The sequence below is a fragment of the Strigops habroptila genome, chromosome 2 (assembly GCF_004027225.2).
Source record: "Strigops habroptila isolate Jane chromosome 2, bStrHab1.2.pri, whole genome shotgun sequence".
Classification (NCBI taxonomy): Eukaryota; Metazoa; Chordata; class Aves; order Psittaciformes; family Psittacidae; genus Strigops; species Strigops habroptila.
The window spans coordinates 101,881,735-101,897,239 of NC_044278.2; the positions used below are offsets into that span (position 1 = coordinate 101,881,735).

General features: G+C 40.9%; 1 protein-coding gene across 6 annotated transcripts in view; it reads right to left on the reverse strand.

Annotated features, from left to right (window-relative positions):
• MTUS2 (microtubule associated scaffold protein 2) overlaps positions 1 to 15,505 on the reverse strand; it is a 296,717-nt gene that overhangs the window by 156,910 nt on the left and 124,302 nt on the right. For all 6 annotated transcript variants that reach the window (XM_030476621.1, XM_030476626.1, XM_030476620.1 and 3 more), the window contains one exon: positions 10,996 to 11,202. In XM_030476621.1, the coding sequence (XP_030332481.1) occupies positions 10,996 to 11,202 (207 nt within the window). The remainder of the gene's footprint in view (positions 1 to 10,995; positions 11,203 to 15,505) is intronic.

A 15,505-nucleotide genomic window follows, 5' to 3' on the forward strand; every position in this document is an offset into this window, starting at 1 on the left:
TGTTATTGATGTTTAGTGTGCCAATAGCTTACAGTTTGTGATAACTCCCATCTGGGAGGAAAATACTGTGCAATTGTTTCCATTTTATTCAGCTTAGTGTTCTTGGTTGGAGGGTCTCAGTTTGTCATTTTTCTGCCATTGCTAATTTTACTTATTCCAGATCTCAGTCAGCTTTCTTTTAGCATTTAAATTAACTTTGGAAATCCTGAATTGAAAGCCTGCGGTCTTGCACCTGTCACAAGACAAAGAACCACAATATTCTGAGCTGTTTACGGCTTCATGTAATCTTGCCCAGGCCTCTAGAGACTGTCAAGCAGCAAGCTGGAAGGAAAGGCTGTTTAAGCTGCAATTTTCAAGTTCTTCGATCACAGCTAAAAGACTTGTGGCAATACTGAAAGCCGCAAAAGATGCGATTTCTTCTTTTTATTACAGATATTCTCAAGAGCACCTGGAAGACTTACATAAATGACCTTAATTTTATCCTGTTTGGACTAGATTAGTGTGATGGAAAAAATGTCATGGGTGACATTCCAGCTCAACCTCTACATGGGAGAAGTTTTCCCACTATAAATAGTGCCACGCTCTTTTGGCTGTAACACTTCTCTCACTACTAAATTAGAATTCACAACTCTTCTGCAGGATTCATAATGGGATCAAAGATTAGCAACTTCTTTGAAGTTTGTCTTCCTTTGCTCCGCTGTTACTATATACCTGCACTAATCCGCCATGGTTCTCCTAAACTAATCAGTCACTCTCCCTCCCCAAAAGGGACAAATATACAGTTTTTTTTCAAATCCCTATTTATTTGTGTTCATTATCCACACTTCATTTTGCAAGGGCATAACATTTTTTTAATTGATTTTTCGTGTACTGTAAATAGGCCAGCTCTGTTTTCTGAAACCTTTTGGTCTAAATGCGATATGCTTGGTAATATTTACAGTACTTATAACTTTGGTCTTGTTTACTGCTAGTAAGGCCCACAGTGGATTGAACTGTGTGCATGACAAATTCATAATATTTCACCTTTGACAACAGCTATTAATAATATGATTGCAATGAGATCATCTCAGTCTCACTTTTTTAATTTGGTCCTTCTTGAAAGAGATCAAAGAAACACTGAACCTCTAGGTTATTTGCCTCTTGTTTAGGAAACCAAGCCAACAGCCTCATTGACCTTTAGCAGAAGTTACAGAAGGGAAAATATAATTTCAAAAATACTTCCAAAATTTATGTAATTCAAAACTGTGACATTGGTATTTCTTTGTCTCTCTGTGACTCAGAATTGGCTCAGAACTACCATATCAAACTTCTTGTATCTTTAAATTAATGCTTATTTTTGGAAAAAGGCCTATTATCACAGAGTTTGTGATGATTTTTATCATTGACAGTAATTGGTTCAATTGGGCACTTGCTTTTTAAAGCCGGAATCCCTCACTGTGCTCACGAGCTTCAACCTCACAGACAGTACAAAATGCAGAATTGAACCAGAAGAAGTATGCAGTGCGTTTGGGAGATGGACCTTTATGGATTTGAATGCCTCATGATTTCCACAAGCATTAATTTCTGAAAGCACAAAAACTGCGGATGAAGTCAATCAAATACCCCAGTGATGAGCCCTATAGCTGGACATCCAGAATTAACACTTTCTAAATATTGATTTACAAACTGTAACGAAATGCGTGAGAGGGACATGCTGAAGAGGAAATTTTCTCAAAAGTCCTGCTGGTTGTACTTAATTAGTGGAGACTATGAAGATTTTAACTGCAATTTCATTAGAAGGCAAATTAGTCCAGAAGGGAGAAAGGGGGAGGAAAAAGAAAAAAAAAAAAAAAAAAGGAAAAATTTTTAAAAAGAAAAAAAAGAGAAATGGAAGAGCTCTCACTTCTTCAAAGCTTTATTTCTTAATTTTTCTTTGGGCTAAATGAAGAGATTAATCCATTCCTATGAATGCCCATAGGGTTCACTTCTAAATGAGTCCTTCCTCCCTCATCAGGTAGAATAGGCAGATTAAAGTATGAAAAGGAGACAATTTATAGTGAATTTTAAGTGCTACTGTTCTGAGTGCTGTGTGTCCACAGAAAGACATGTGCTGCGCTTGCTGCCGTTACAGGCTCTGGACTGATCATAGCTTTACCCCAGACTTTAAAGGTTTCATTCCACCAGCAGCTGTCTTCTAACCTTGCCTGCAAGAGGGGACCAGCCTCATGTTCTCCTTACATTCGTATTCACTAGACCAGGTTGCTCAAAGCCTCATCCAACCTGGCCTTGAACATTTCCAGGCATGGGGCATCCACAGCTTCTCTGGGCAACCTGTGCCAGTGTCTCACCACCCTCACAGTAAAGAACTTCTTCCTAGTATCTAACATAAATCTCCCCTCTGTCAGTTTAAAACCATTCCCCTTTGTCCTTTCACTACATGCCTTTGTAAAAAGTCCCTCTTCAGTTTTCTTGTAGGCCCCCTTTAGGCACTGGAAATTGCTCTAAGATCTCCCCAGAGCATTCTGTTTTCCAGGCTGAATAAGCCCAACTCTCTCAGCCTGTCTCCATAGCAGAGGTACTCCAGCCCTTGGATCATCTTCGAGGCCCTCCTCTGGGCTTGCTTAAGCAGGTCCATGTCTCTCTTGTGTTGGGGGCCCCAGAGCTGAACACAGGGGCTGATAATACAGCCCAGTATAGGGGTACCTAAGATGCCTGCCACAATATCTATGTTATGAGACTGACCCTTGAATCAACATCTCCCCACAGAGTCAGAGAGACATAGATTGGGTGCCTGTGATGGGAGTAATCTAATTGTGGGGCGATGCACTACCTTCTCCAATGAAACTGGTATCTGTCAGCCTGGTGTGTGAGTTGTTTGAACTGCTTTTTATCCTCTACAGATTAAACACTAAGAGTCACAGTGACTAAATTAGGAGCTCATAATCAGTCAAATAATCCTGCGTGGAAATGGGCCAGGAAAGAGGACTTGTTACTATCTGTTTCTTCCTTATTGCCCCATTACCCAATACCTGTGTAAACGTTCGTACTCTCCCACCCCATTTTTACTGATGGGAAAGTGAGGTGGATAATTTAAGTCATTTTTAAAAAGCCAGACAGAAATAAGTGCCAAAAGCCAGAAGTGGGGCTGCCAGGTCTGAGCCAGGACAATTTTAGCACAGACACAGTATCTCCCAGATCGGCCTTCTAACACCTAAACCCACAAATTTTATATGGCATTTTACAACAATAACAAATATGATGATTAAGTACTCTGTTGAAGTTAAGCTGGCACAAAAGCTTGGCAAAACTTTCAACTGTTCTTTGCTCAGAAAAAGCAGGCTTTGTAGAATTGAGAGTTTCATGATTTTTTTCAGTTTTGGCAAACTTCAGCCTAGTAAATTTGCAACCCCTCCAAATGTTTCAGTTTCGAATCTTCATATAAAAGCAGTTCTGCATTTCCAAACCAGCTTGATCTTCTTGCCTCTACTTACTCATTGCAGGGAGTGGTACAGGCCCTCCCAGTGCGGTACTGCTTTCCTCTTCTGTGTGCTCCACTGGGAGGGGAAGAGCTAACAGTGTAGACAGTAAAAACATTATCTAAGCTATTAAAATATTATCACATTTAAAATACTATCAAAAACATCATATCTAAACCCCACTGTAACTAATGGACAACTTCTACTTCAGCACTGTTTTTTCAGTCTCTGTAAACAGAGAGAAACCACTGTGCCTACAGCTCCAAGTCATTCTTTGACTGGTGTTTTTTTTCCCAGCAGTAACAATTAGAGTATGAAAAGAAAACGCCAAGACTCTGGAAACCAGCTAAACTGTCTTTTCAACCCTTGCTTTTCCTGGTGGACGGCTTTGCCCCACAAAGCTGAAAATCATAACTCAATAATTCTATTTTCGTCCTATTCAGAGTGAAGTGATGGCATAAAGTGATTCTTCCATCAAGATACTAATATCAGAACAAGAAGGGGAAAAAATTTGAATTTGTCATGTAGAGAAATGAACAGAAAATCAGTCATAGAAATACGACTGGAATGTATTTTCATATAGGAAAATGTTTGTATTTACATACTTACATATTTAAGAACAATTGGTGTATCTGTCCACCACATGACAGTTTAGAATATTCTACCTTTTTTGGAGGCAATTAGCCATCTATTCAAGGCTTCTGTACTCACTTTAATTTTCCTATTTCTCCACCCACCTGAATCTGACACTTTGGCATCTTTGCTTATTAGAATGGAAATTCAGCATTTAGCAAAGCCAGGCAATGCAAGGTCAATAAACAGGATGAAATCTATACATTGAAGAAGGAATTGTGGAAGTTTACATAAAACATGCAGTTTCATATCTTTATAGTTTTAAACAAAACAATAGCTGTCATGAGACATACTAAAACAAGTTTTGTAGTATTCATCACCGTTTTCTTGCTTAGCCTGAAAAGAAATTGCTTCACCACTCAGAGCTGTGGGTAGATATCGAATAGCATTATGTCTTTTAGTCTAGCACCTTGCTGGAGAAGAATTGCCTGTAACACCATGCTATTATTCTATTTTAAGAATCTTAAGCAACAGGGATTTCGTCACTTGAGATGGAAGATTATTTAACAGACCAGTAGACCTTATGACTACTAAGTATTTCCTGATATTATATCTACATTCCTCCATTCCCTAAAATCCTGGCAGTCAGGTGAAGTTCCCGATGACTGGAAGAAGGGTAATATAACCCCTATTTTCAAGAAGGGGAAGGTGGAAGACCCAGGGAACTACAGACCGGTCAGCCTCACCTCTGTGCCTGGCAAAATCTTGGAGCAGTTTCTCTGGGAAAGCATGCTAAGGCACATGAAAAACAACGAGGTGGCTGGTGAGAGCCAACATGGCTTCACTAAGAGGAAATCCTGCCTGACCAATTTGGTGGCCTTCTATGATGGAGCCACGGAACTGATGGACAAGGGCAGAGCAGTTGACGTCATCTACCTGGACTTGTGCAAAGCGTTCGACATTGTCCCACGCAACATCCTTGTCTCTAAATTGAAGAGACATCAATTTGATAGATGGACCACTCGGTGGATAAAAAACTGGCTCGATGGCTGCACGCAAAGAGTTGTGGTAAATGGCTCGATGTCCAGTTGGAAATCTGTAACGAGTGGTGTCCTTCAGGGATCGGTGTCGGGACCGGTCCTAGTTCAACATCTTTGTCGGCAACATGGACAGTGGGATTGAGTGCGCCCTCAGCAATTTTGCCGACGACACCAAGCTGTGTGGTTCGGTTGATAAGCTGGAGGGAAGGGAAGCCATCCAGAGGGACCTAGACACGCTTGTGAGGTGGGCCAATGCCAACCTTATGAAGTTTAACCAAGCCAAGTGTAAGGTCCTACACCTGGGTCAGGGCAATGCCAGGCACTGCTACAGGATGGGCAGAGAAGAGATTCAGAGCAGCCCTGTGGAGAAGGACTTGGGGGTGTTGGTTGATGAGAAGCTTGACATGAGCCAGCAATGTGCGCTCACAGCCCAGAAAGCCAACCGTATCCTGGGCTGCATCAAAAGAAGCGTGATCAGCAGGTCAAAGGAGGTGATCCTGCCCCTCTGCTCTTGTGAGACCTAACTTGGAGTATTGTGTGCAGTTCTGGTGTCCTTAACATAAAAAGGGCATGGAGCTGTTGGAGCGAGCCCAGAGGAGGGCCATGAGGATGATCAGGGGGCTGGAGCACCTCCCGTATGAAGACAGGCTGAGAGAGTTGGGGCTGTTCAGCCTGGAGAAGAGAAGGCTGCGTGGTGACCTCATAGCAGCCTTCCGGTATCTGAAGGGGCCTACAAGGATGCTGGGGAGGGACTCTTCCTTAGGGACTGTAGTGGTAGGACAAGGGGTAATGGGTTCAAACTTAAACAGGGGAAGTTTAGACTAGATATAAGGAAGAAGTTCTCTACAGTGAGGGTGGTGAAGCACTGGAATGGGTTGCCCAGGGAGGTTGTGAATGCTCCATCCCTGGCAGTGTTCAAGGCCAGATTGGACAGAGCCTTGGGTGATATGGTTCAGTGTGAGGTGTCCCTGCCCATGGCAGGGAGGTTGGAACTAGATGACCTTAAGGTTCTTTCCAACCTTTACTATTCTATGATTCTAAGATTCTATGATTCTATAACAGTTACCATACCTCAACTCATTCTAAATAATCTATCATTCTTCCAACCCTCCACACATCAAACTGTTTCTTGGTGTTTAATGAACTGTTTCCCATGTGATACAGTACATTAGGGTCTATTCTGATGGGGTACACAGAACTCCATGAACAGGACATTCAGCTGATCACTAGAAATGCAGATACAAGTGAGAGGACTCTAAGGCCCATAAACTGGTCAACTACTAAGAAACTACAGGCTGGACATCATGTTACTGCACTGCATAATCACAAGATAATATTGAGAATCACATCGCACAAGCGTGGGCCTTTGTTGTATGACGTGAACCTCTTAGGCAAATTTTACTGGGGCAGACACAGGAGCAGCTTCAATATAATGCATTTAAAATTCCGAGGGAAAATATTCAGTTGAGTATTTTGTTATAAGTTAGCAATTTAGGAGTTTTTTCTTTATGTTTACACAATTGTTTCACTCCACTCCAAATCACACTGGTTTCAACCTTAACATGACTTTGCTAGTTGTTTGCTTTTTCTCATATTTAGCAGAGAATACTCACACTCCTCTTAGATTGAAGTATCTGAATTTTTCAATTCTAGCCAATTTAGACTGTAATCGAACTCAGCAAGTTTTTTGACATACAAAAGCCCCTCTGTCTAAATAAAGAAAAATGGTTTAGAATGTTTGTCATTTTTAAACCTTAAAAGTAGTGGGCCAGAGAGGGGGGCAAACGAACTTTTCGGGTAATCTTGAACAAAAGTCTTGGTGGAAAAACCTATCTGTGGCATGGAATAAATCTGGGTGGGGGTGATAGCGGGACCTTGAGCTGATCCTCAGCCTGGGGTTTCCCAGGTGTCAGGCCATGTGGCTTTGGCCCAGCAGAAGACCTCACATGGGCCTTGGTGCACTGTGGTATAGAGCTGCTCTGATGTGGGAAGCCATGGGAGGGGAAGGTGTGAAAGAGTCAGGGAGACCTGCACGCTCTGCACTGAGGAGAGAGGAACGTTAGCAGAAACAAAGGATAGACCCCCTCCATTGGCACAGCAAGCTCTCATTGCTTCCACTTCTCTGAGTTGTTTCATTCAAACACAACTGCCCTTGTTCTCCCTATCGAACAAAGAGCTCACCCTGAATCAGTTTAACCATTTCATTTTGAACACGGCAGGACAGGCAGTGGTGAGCAGTGGTGAGCTCTCCTGATCCATCCTAGGGCCCAGCTGGGAAATGGAGTGGTCTTTGGCTTCTGTCATTGTAACCCACTTCTTTCAACCAGGTGAGAAGCTGCCACCATCATGAATGAACTTCACAGACCCTTGTTCCCCTGTGTGCAAACCATAGGTTACAAGTAAGCATCAAAAAGTGGATTTTAAATGGGCAAAACAGACTAGTGATCCCAGTTTGTGGGTTAGTTCACTGATCCAGAAGTTGGTGAGATGCTGAGTGGATTGGATGCCAGAGCCGTCCCTCCAGCCTCATCACACAATCAGGCAGGACCCCACAGGAGCAGACCCCTGTTATGACCAATCCTGACTAGCTAGCAGCTGGCGGAATGGCTGCCCCAGCTGGTGTGTTATCAATGAACAGCAGCCTGGCTTATACCCACACTCAGAGGACAGGACTCCGGGAAAGACCAGAAGACTTCACAGCCTGCCCTGTCCCTACCACGGGAAAAAAGCACAGTCCCACCGATGCAAATCTGTTTAATTGAGTCAATCAGAATATGTAAAGCTATTGCCAGAAAGTCAGCCGAGGAGCGCAGCACAGGCTGCACACCCAAGCTTACTGCTTTCAGAGAGGTCACAGGAAGGGGAGAAATCTGATGAAGAAAAAAGCTGCCACGTCGCCGCTCCATTAACAAACTTCCCCACAACACAAACAACATGTCTCCTTACTCTAAACAAGTGCAGTTTTAGTCTCTAGACAGCATTTAATCAGTATTAGTGTGCCAAAATGAGACACTAGTTGGGATTTTTGAAAAGAAATGTAACCATCAGGGGTTTGGGAAGAGCTAGCACAATAAGACATCTGGCAGGGGAGAGAAAAACAAGAACAGGATCTCGCTAGGACCCCATCAAGAATCACTGTTTTCCCTAAAACACTCTGCCCCTAAAATAAATCTGTGTTTTCCTCTCACCCAGCCATAGTCACCTGCTTTTTATGGAAGACGCAAGATCTTGAGGTGAGCCCCTCCATTTACAATAATAGCAGCCCTTCTATTTATAACATATGCACATTTTTAAGATGTTTTCAATTAATTCTGCCTCCCTGACATGCAGAGATGCTGCTTAAATAGGAAATTGTGTTATCATATGTGTTTGAAGATTTCTAAAGCTAGATCATTTTGCATTTTCTACCCTACTGAGCTAGGAAATTAACAGTAAATTTTCACCCTCCCCTCTAGGAAGTCTGATTTAGTCGAAGATACAATCTCAGGTAGTAACTACAGAATCAGCTATGTATTTAATTTAAATAAAACTATTCTTCCAGCAGAAGTGAAGGGAAGAATTAAAATGTCATGTTAAGATTGCTGAGCCAATATGTCTCCTCTGCATCCACTCTTGGGGTTACTCTCTGCGCACGTTGAAGTGCACTGCTGATCTGTGTTAAATAAACTGTGGTTGAATGGAATAAATTAATTTGTTTCTTGGGTGTTGGGCAACTAATTTAACTCTTACTGGCACATAGACTAGAAATAGGAAAAGATGATACAGTTTTACACTAATAACTTTTCTATGACAGTTAATTCAACAATTAGGAAACATCTGCCCTATCAGGAGAGAGATGAACAGGAGATGTGTGGCCTTTAATCCAAAGAAAGCGGGAGATGTTAGATGTCTTCTCATGTGATGACATACCCGAGGGCTGACGCCCTAAACGCAGGGCATGCCCTCACCCACTTGGCGGCACACCTTTGTCTTTCACGCCGGTACAGGGGGAAACATTATACGTTTGTAATTAAAGACAAATAAAAGACTTCTGGGCTGGACAGTTGTGTGTCTCACAGGGATCACCTCAGAGAAATGACCCTCAGGAAGTGCTCCTTCTGTTGCTTTCGCATGAATGTGGAGGGTAACTAGACAACTGCTTAGGTGAGCTATCTTGTCCACGAAAGCAGAAGTGATAGGTCCTATTTTTCATTGGGTGACAGGCTGAGCTCATGTCTACATGAATTTGTACAAGCAGAACACTTCCCCTGGGTAATTTTCATATCTGTCAGAAACATGCACAAGTTGGTCACAACATTCTAATCCTAACATTAAAGAGAGTTACCATCTTCAACAAAGTCAGCTGGAACAAAATGTAGGCACCAAATACTTCCACATCCATGGATTCCTCAACTAAGGAATACGGTTTCAGATTTTATGGGCTTAATGTACAAATACAATATAAAAAACCCCAGAATATATAAATGAAATCAACTTCTTCTAAGACAAATGAAGAGTCAGATGTACATTTATGGATCTGAGGTTACTAATACTTCTTCCACAGTTTTTTGAATGGAAATCAATTGACTCAAATTCCACAGTCTAGGGTTATTTCCTATTAGAGAATTCTCAATTGTATGAACCTGTACACATCCACTGTGTTCAATGATAATACTGTACCTATAGATGTTATTTTTTTTCAGATTCACACTTGAAATTGCTAGGCAACAACACTTCTTACAGAAATGTAGTTTAGGTCTAAGCAGAAATCAGGTAATTCTGTCCCTATCAAAGGTTTTAAGTAACCAAACACAAAAAGATTACAACACCAGGTAGAAGTAAAAGCTGTATGTAAAAAGCACAAAGCAAAATAGGCTGACTACCCTCAAAGTAAAGTTTATTTGGAAATAAACAGAAATGAGTGATCAGTCCAACCTTAAAACAAAATACAAGTGCATGTTTGGGATGACTGGCAAAGTTAGAAATCCCTGGACACGTTAGTCTTTGGCATTTCAATTACACCATCTAAAACGGGAAAGAGAAAACCCTTAGGGTTTTTAAGTATTTTCATTTTATTTATTTGAATTAATTTCAAATTAATACAAACACTGAAAGATTTAGGAGTCTGCAGCATCTTGTCTTGTCCGTTGTTTCATATCACCTGGTTCCAACTGTCTGCACCCCTCCTGGCCTGATACCACTTGCTCTAATATCGAAAGAGTTTGGGCTGAATCCAGGCATGAAAGGCCTTCAATCCCCATTCCCGCTCTGACCCCAGGACATGCATACACTTCCCAAGAACTGCACAATCCAGTGGGTATTATTTTGTACTTAATAAAATTAACAGTTTTTATAGAAAATAGGATTTGAAATTACATTCCAGCCATGGAATTCTTCCAAGTGTGTAGAAGTGACAACAGCTATAATACCAGTTCTGATCCTTTTCACATTTCTGACATTATTTGATGAATTTTCTAAACGAAGTTTATTACACTGCATATTAAGAGGCAGAGGATATGCAGATGTGGAAGACTATGTTGCGCATTTTAGATTATCTTTGTCCTAAACTGTTCTGCAGGGCTGCAATATACTTACCAAACACAGTTTACTGTAACTATTTGCTTCAGCTTGTAAGAAGGGATATCCTAAGTAAAAATAAAATAGAAAAATGCCTCGGATTCACTCTTAATGTGATTTCCTCCAGAGCAGGGAAACCAGCCCCTTCTACATGCAATGTACATTCAGCACCTATTCATCTATTATTAATAATACTTTTAAAAATTACACTGGAAAGTTAAGATACCAAACCTACAACCTGGCACAGAAGAGATTAGTGAGAGCTGCACAGATTATGTTAGTCCTAAATTATACACAAACTCTGGTCTGGACTATCCTGGAATGCATCTATTTAATATCCCTCCAGAAAGAAGGACTCTTTTTGGACTTACGGTTGGTTGTCCTGCTTTGATCACTCTGAGCACTGTCATTTGACTGGTTGCTGGAGACAGAGGATACGCTTGAGCTCCTGACAAAACCAAATGTGGCCAGTTTAGCTGCTGGCAACCGTGAATAACCTGGAGGACGAAGTCCAGACTGGCAGGGCTTGGGAAGATTTGATTTTGCAGCACTTGGACATGAGCCTTTCTTAAGATCAACTGAAAGAAGGAAAAAGAAAGAAATTTTTGTTAAATAAACTGAACTGGGATACACTGATCATTACCTGTACCACCCAACTACATAAAGTCAGTATAAAGACTGAATTCAAGTTCCAACAGCTGCTCAAACCACAGAGATGTCTTCTTCTAGCTCCACTAAAAAGAAGTTCTGTGGAACAATTACAGGTCACAATATTTCTTAAAATATGAAATGCAGCAAGGACCCACGAGGAATAATTCAAACTTCCAGCTAAGTAACATAGTTCAAGTCTGCTAAGATTTTTTTTTATGTTATCTTTTTTTATGCTGTATCACTTTCTAATTTTACATTTGTTATGTGCCAGTTAAAAGAAAATCATACACAGAAACAAACACACTACACATAGTCTCCAATTTTGGAAACTATTGTAGAATGCCTGCAATCCACTTCAAGGACACAGGACTTCTTTGTATTCCATCAAAGAAAACACTTCTTTGAAGTCTTTCTTTCAAATTTCCCTAAAAGAAAATGTCCTTTTCTTGCACCAAGCCTGGAACCAAGGACATGACCGGTACTTTTTTAACATACCAGCAGCCATTTCACTGATGGACTTCTCCTCATTATAAACCACCAGCCTACGTGAACGACATCAACCAAGTCTCAGACAACCGCCAATAGCAGGCTTATAACAGATGAAGTTAGGCAACAACAGTAGTTCAGCTACAGTGCCTCTGTGGTAACTGCTAACTGGTCGTCTGTCTCCAGCCTGTGCCCTAACTCATATTCTGCTGCTCTTGTCCAGTCAAAATTTTCTAGGCAAATCCAAACACAGGCCCATAAATGCTCCAAATTTCCTTCATGGATCAAAGGTCCATGAACACAGCAGGATTGTTTTCAAGGACCAAAGATTAGAGTTTCCTTTTGATTGAAAGGTCTGGATACCAAATGGATCCGGACCTCATGTGTACATAAAATCTGGGCAGAGCTTTTCTGTCTAGATTTGACAATATCAGATTCCTGTTCCTTTTGGAATCCCAAGCAGCAAAATTATATATTTAAAACAAACAAACAAAGTTCTCCAAAAGCTGATGCCAGAGTGTTTAATCAGTCATCAGGTTTGGTGGATTAGGAGGCAAGGCTACACTAAAACAACATATTCTGGCAGAAAAGGCCATAAAGTCACCCTTTTTCCATTCTTATTCAGTGAAACTATTTGTCATTAGGCTGACACATACTTCAAAGGAAGAAGTGAACATTCATAATATAAAGGAAAACTAGAAATCAACTGCACAGTAAGAATACAATCTTCACATTATTACAGTATTTAATTCTTTTGTAAACTATATAGGTCACAGCCTTATTAATTTTAATGAAGCATTACACTTTGAGGAGACTTTATAGAAAACAAGACTAATTCCTTTGAGCAGAAAAATGTTATGGGGATTTTGAAAGACAGATATGTACTTCATCACAATAATAATACTAAGTTTTGTTTAACAAAATTAAGCCTTTTCTCTTGAAATAGAAATATGTGCAACATCAAAAGAAGAAGAGTTTTGTTATCTTGTAAAACACATTCGTTTAAAAGACTCTGATCCTGAATCTGCTTTGGATGATGTGAAGATGGGCTCAAAAATACCTGTAGGCTCCAGGTGCAGGTGAAGAGCAGTGCAGGCACATTAGCGTGGAGAACAGGTAAGCAGTGATGTTTACCATCAGTTTACTGCCAGGCTTGTGCAGCATTGCTTTGATAGCGGTCTGTTACAGCTGGTTTATGGTTATCTGCAAAGCATCACCAAGCCCGACTTCTTATCTCCTCACTGCTGGGGATATTCACACCACAACTAGATGATCCTGTGGCAAGGTACTACAGAGCCTGATCTCAATTCTACCAGCACAGCTTGCAATTAGTGTGAATCATGTAAACTGATTTTCATGTAGAAACAAGAAAATGTGTCCAGTGAAAGGTTTTAAGAGTCCCAAATGATAAAAATGACATGCTAATCATCTTCTAGACAGAATCTCTCTGTTTGAGAGGACTATTTCTGGATTGACAACTGCTGCATGTCAAGGCTCAGATTGGCTATGCCACTTCGGTAGTATTTTGGATATCTTGCTTACCCAGCTGGCTGTGCAGTCACATGCTTGCAGCTGGGCATGGCCAAACATCATCTTGGCCAGCTATCTGCTGGGTACAAAAGGGCAACTGCATGTAATAAAAGGCACACAACTTAGTCACAGTGTACAAAATCTTCCGAGTGTCGCATCAGTGACAGGACCAAGCCCAGGTAGCCTCCAGATTTGAAGCACAGAAGAGTATCTGTGCAAAGTGGCTGCAGGAGCAAGGAACCTGCCCAGGTCAGTGGCAGCAGGGAGAAGGTATGGGATGGTCAGTTGTGAGTTTTACAGTTTCTGAAAAAAGCACCAACAGGCTTGCACTATACAAGCTGAGAGCTGAGATTCCTTTTTCCTGATCATCTCTGAAAACTGAGGTAGAAAGAGAAATCTTTCCATTTTACAGCAAAAAGCTATAAATATCACAGATTTCCTGCAGCAGAATAGGGGAAATTCCAGTGGGGCGGGGGGGGGGGGAGGGGGGGAAGGTGGAGGCGAAGTGGTTGGAAATGGTTTTATTTAAAAAGCACTTGAGATGTGCTTGCTCTAGGACAGTGAGGTTCACCTGAGACTCCCATGTCCCCAGTTCAAGCACAGGGATGCCCACACCTAGTTCCCATGCTGTCAGTTCTCCGCACTGCCATGCAACCAACCACTACAATTGTCACTGAAGAAGAATAATTTCCTTAAAACCAGAAGGATTTGGGTGACAAATTGCCCAGCCATCTCTACCTATTCTTCAAGATCATTCTCCCAGACCGGGGCAGAGGATTCAGTGTTTTTTCTCACACTTCTGTGTTTCAGTTTATGACTTCAATTCAATTTCTCTCTGAACTAACAATATTTTGTATCTTGAACTCATCATCATCCTTAAATTATTTTTCATTTCTCTTCTTTGTAATCCAGCTCTTCTGTACCATGAATGTCCTGGGGGCAGGACATTATCCTCATTAGGGATGCATTCAGATCCTCAAAACTAAGTAATCTTGTGTCTTCTTTCTCATTAAAATACACGAGACATCAGCCTATTGTATATATTTTCTGTTTCAAGTATCATCGAGTTTTACGATGCATGTTCTTTCTTTGTTTCTGTTTCTTAGAAGTATAGAAGCACTCCTGCAAACAAGGTCTGGGAGTTCAAAACAAAAGTTATTTTAATGAGCAGTTTTCATTTTAATAAAAATCTGCCAAAATAAGCTTTAAAAATAGGCAAAAATTCTTTTCAGTTGTCTCACTGCCTGAAGCTAATTATAGAATTAAGTATTGTTGTCTATATGGCACACAAGCAATTTTCTATGACACTTCAAGCTGTTCCCATCTAGAAACATGAAAACATTTTGAGGTAGGGACTGATTGACACAACCCAGATGTGCCTGGGAAGCCTTAAGAAAAGACTGAGATAGACTTCTTATGCATCCCCACTGTACACGAATCACATCTCCATGCACATGTATAAGCAACTTTCATGTGACTTCTTTGTGAAATCTGAAATTGAAAGAAAAGATTTACACAGATATGTTCTTTTGAAAAGAAGAGTAGTGGTTCAAGGCTTCACTTGAGATCAGGGATCCTTGACAAGCCTTTGTTTTTTTGTGATGGGTTGTGGGTTTTTTTTGACAAGTATGTCTTTTAAAACATTAATCATTAGGTGTCACTTTCTCTCAGAAAGCTTACTTTGTTTTATAGGATGCTCTGAACATCATTATTCTCATTTCATATTCAGGAATCTGGGGCAAAGAAGTTACCTGCAAGGTCACTGAATTAATCAGAGATTATACAAGCAGAGTTAACTCACCGCAGAGTTAATCCACCTCAGAGTTAACCCAATCATTGATATCTTTGCAGACTAAAAACAAATAGCTCAAATAAGCAAACTATTCTGTTGCCCTGCCTTTGTGGTTTCATAGGCATAATGACTTCTCTCTGAGCAAGAACTGAGGAAAGGGGCTTTAAAATAGAGGCTTTAATGATTTACACTCAAAGAGCAGTGAGCAGGTTGTGTCCAGCTCCCCTGATGATCTCTCACCCAAATGTCAAGCCTGGGACAGTTCAGTTACAAAGGAAAAACAGTGGTCACTGCTGAACATCAATTAATTTCTGATCAGCCAGTCCACCGTCATACAGTAGGAAATGGTCATCTCCTCCTAATTTAGATTTAAATGCTCCAAAAAGCTGCTCTGTGCCTTCCTGACTCCCACGTAATGAAAG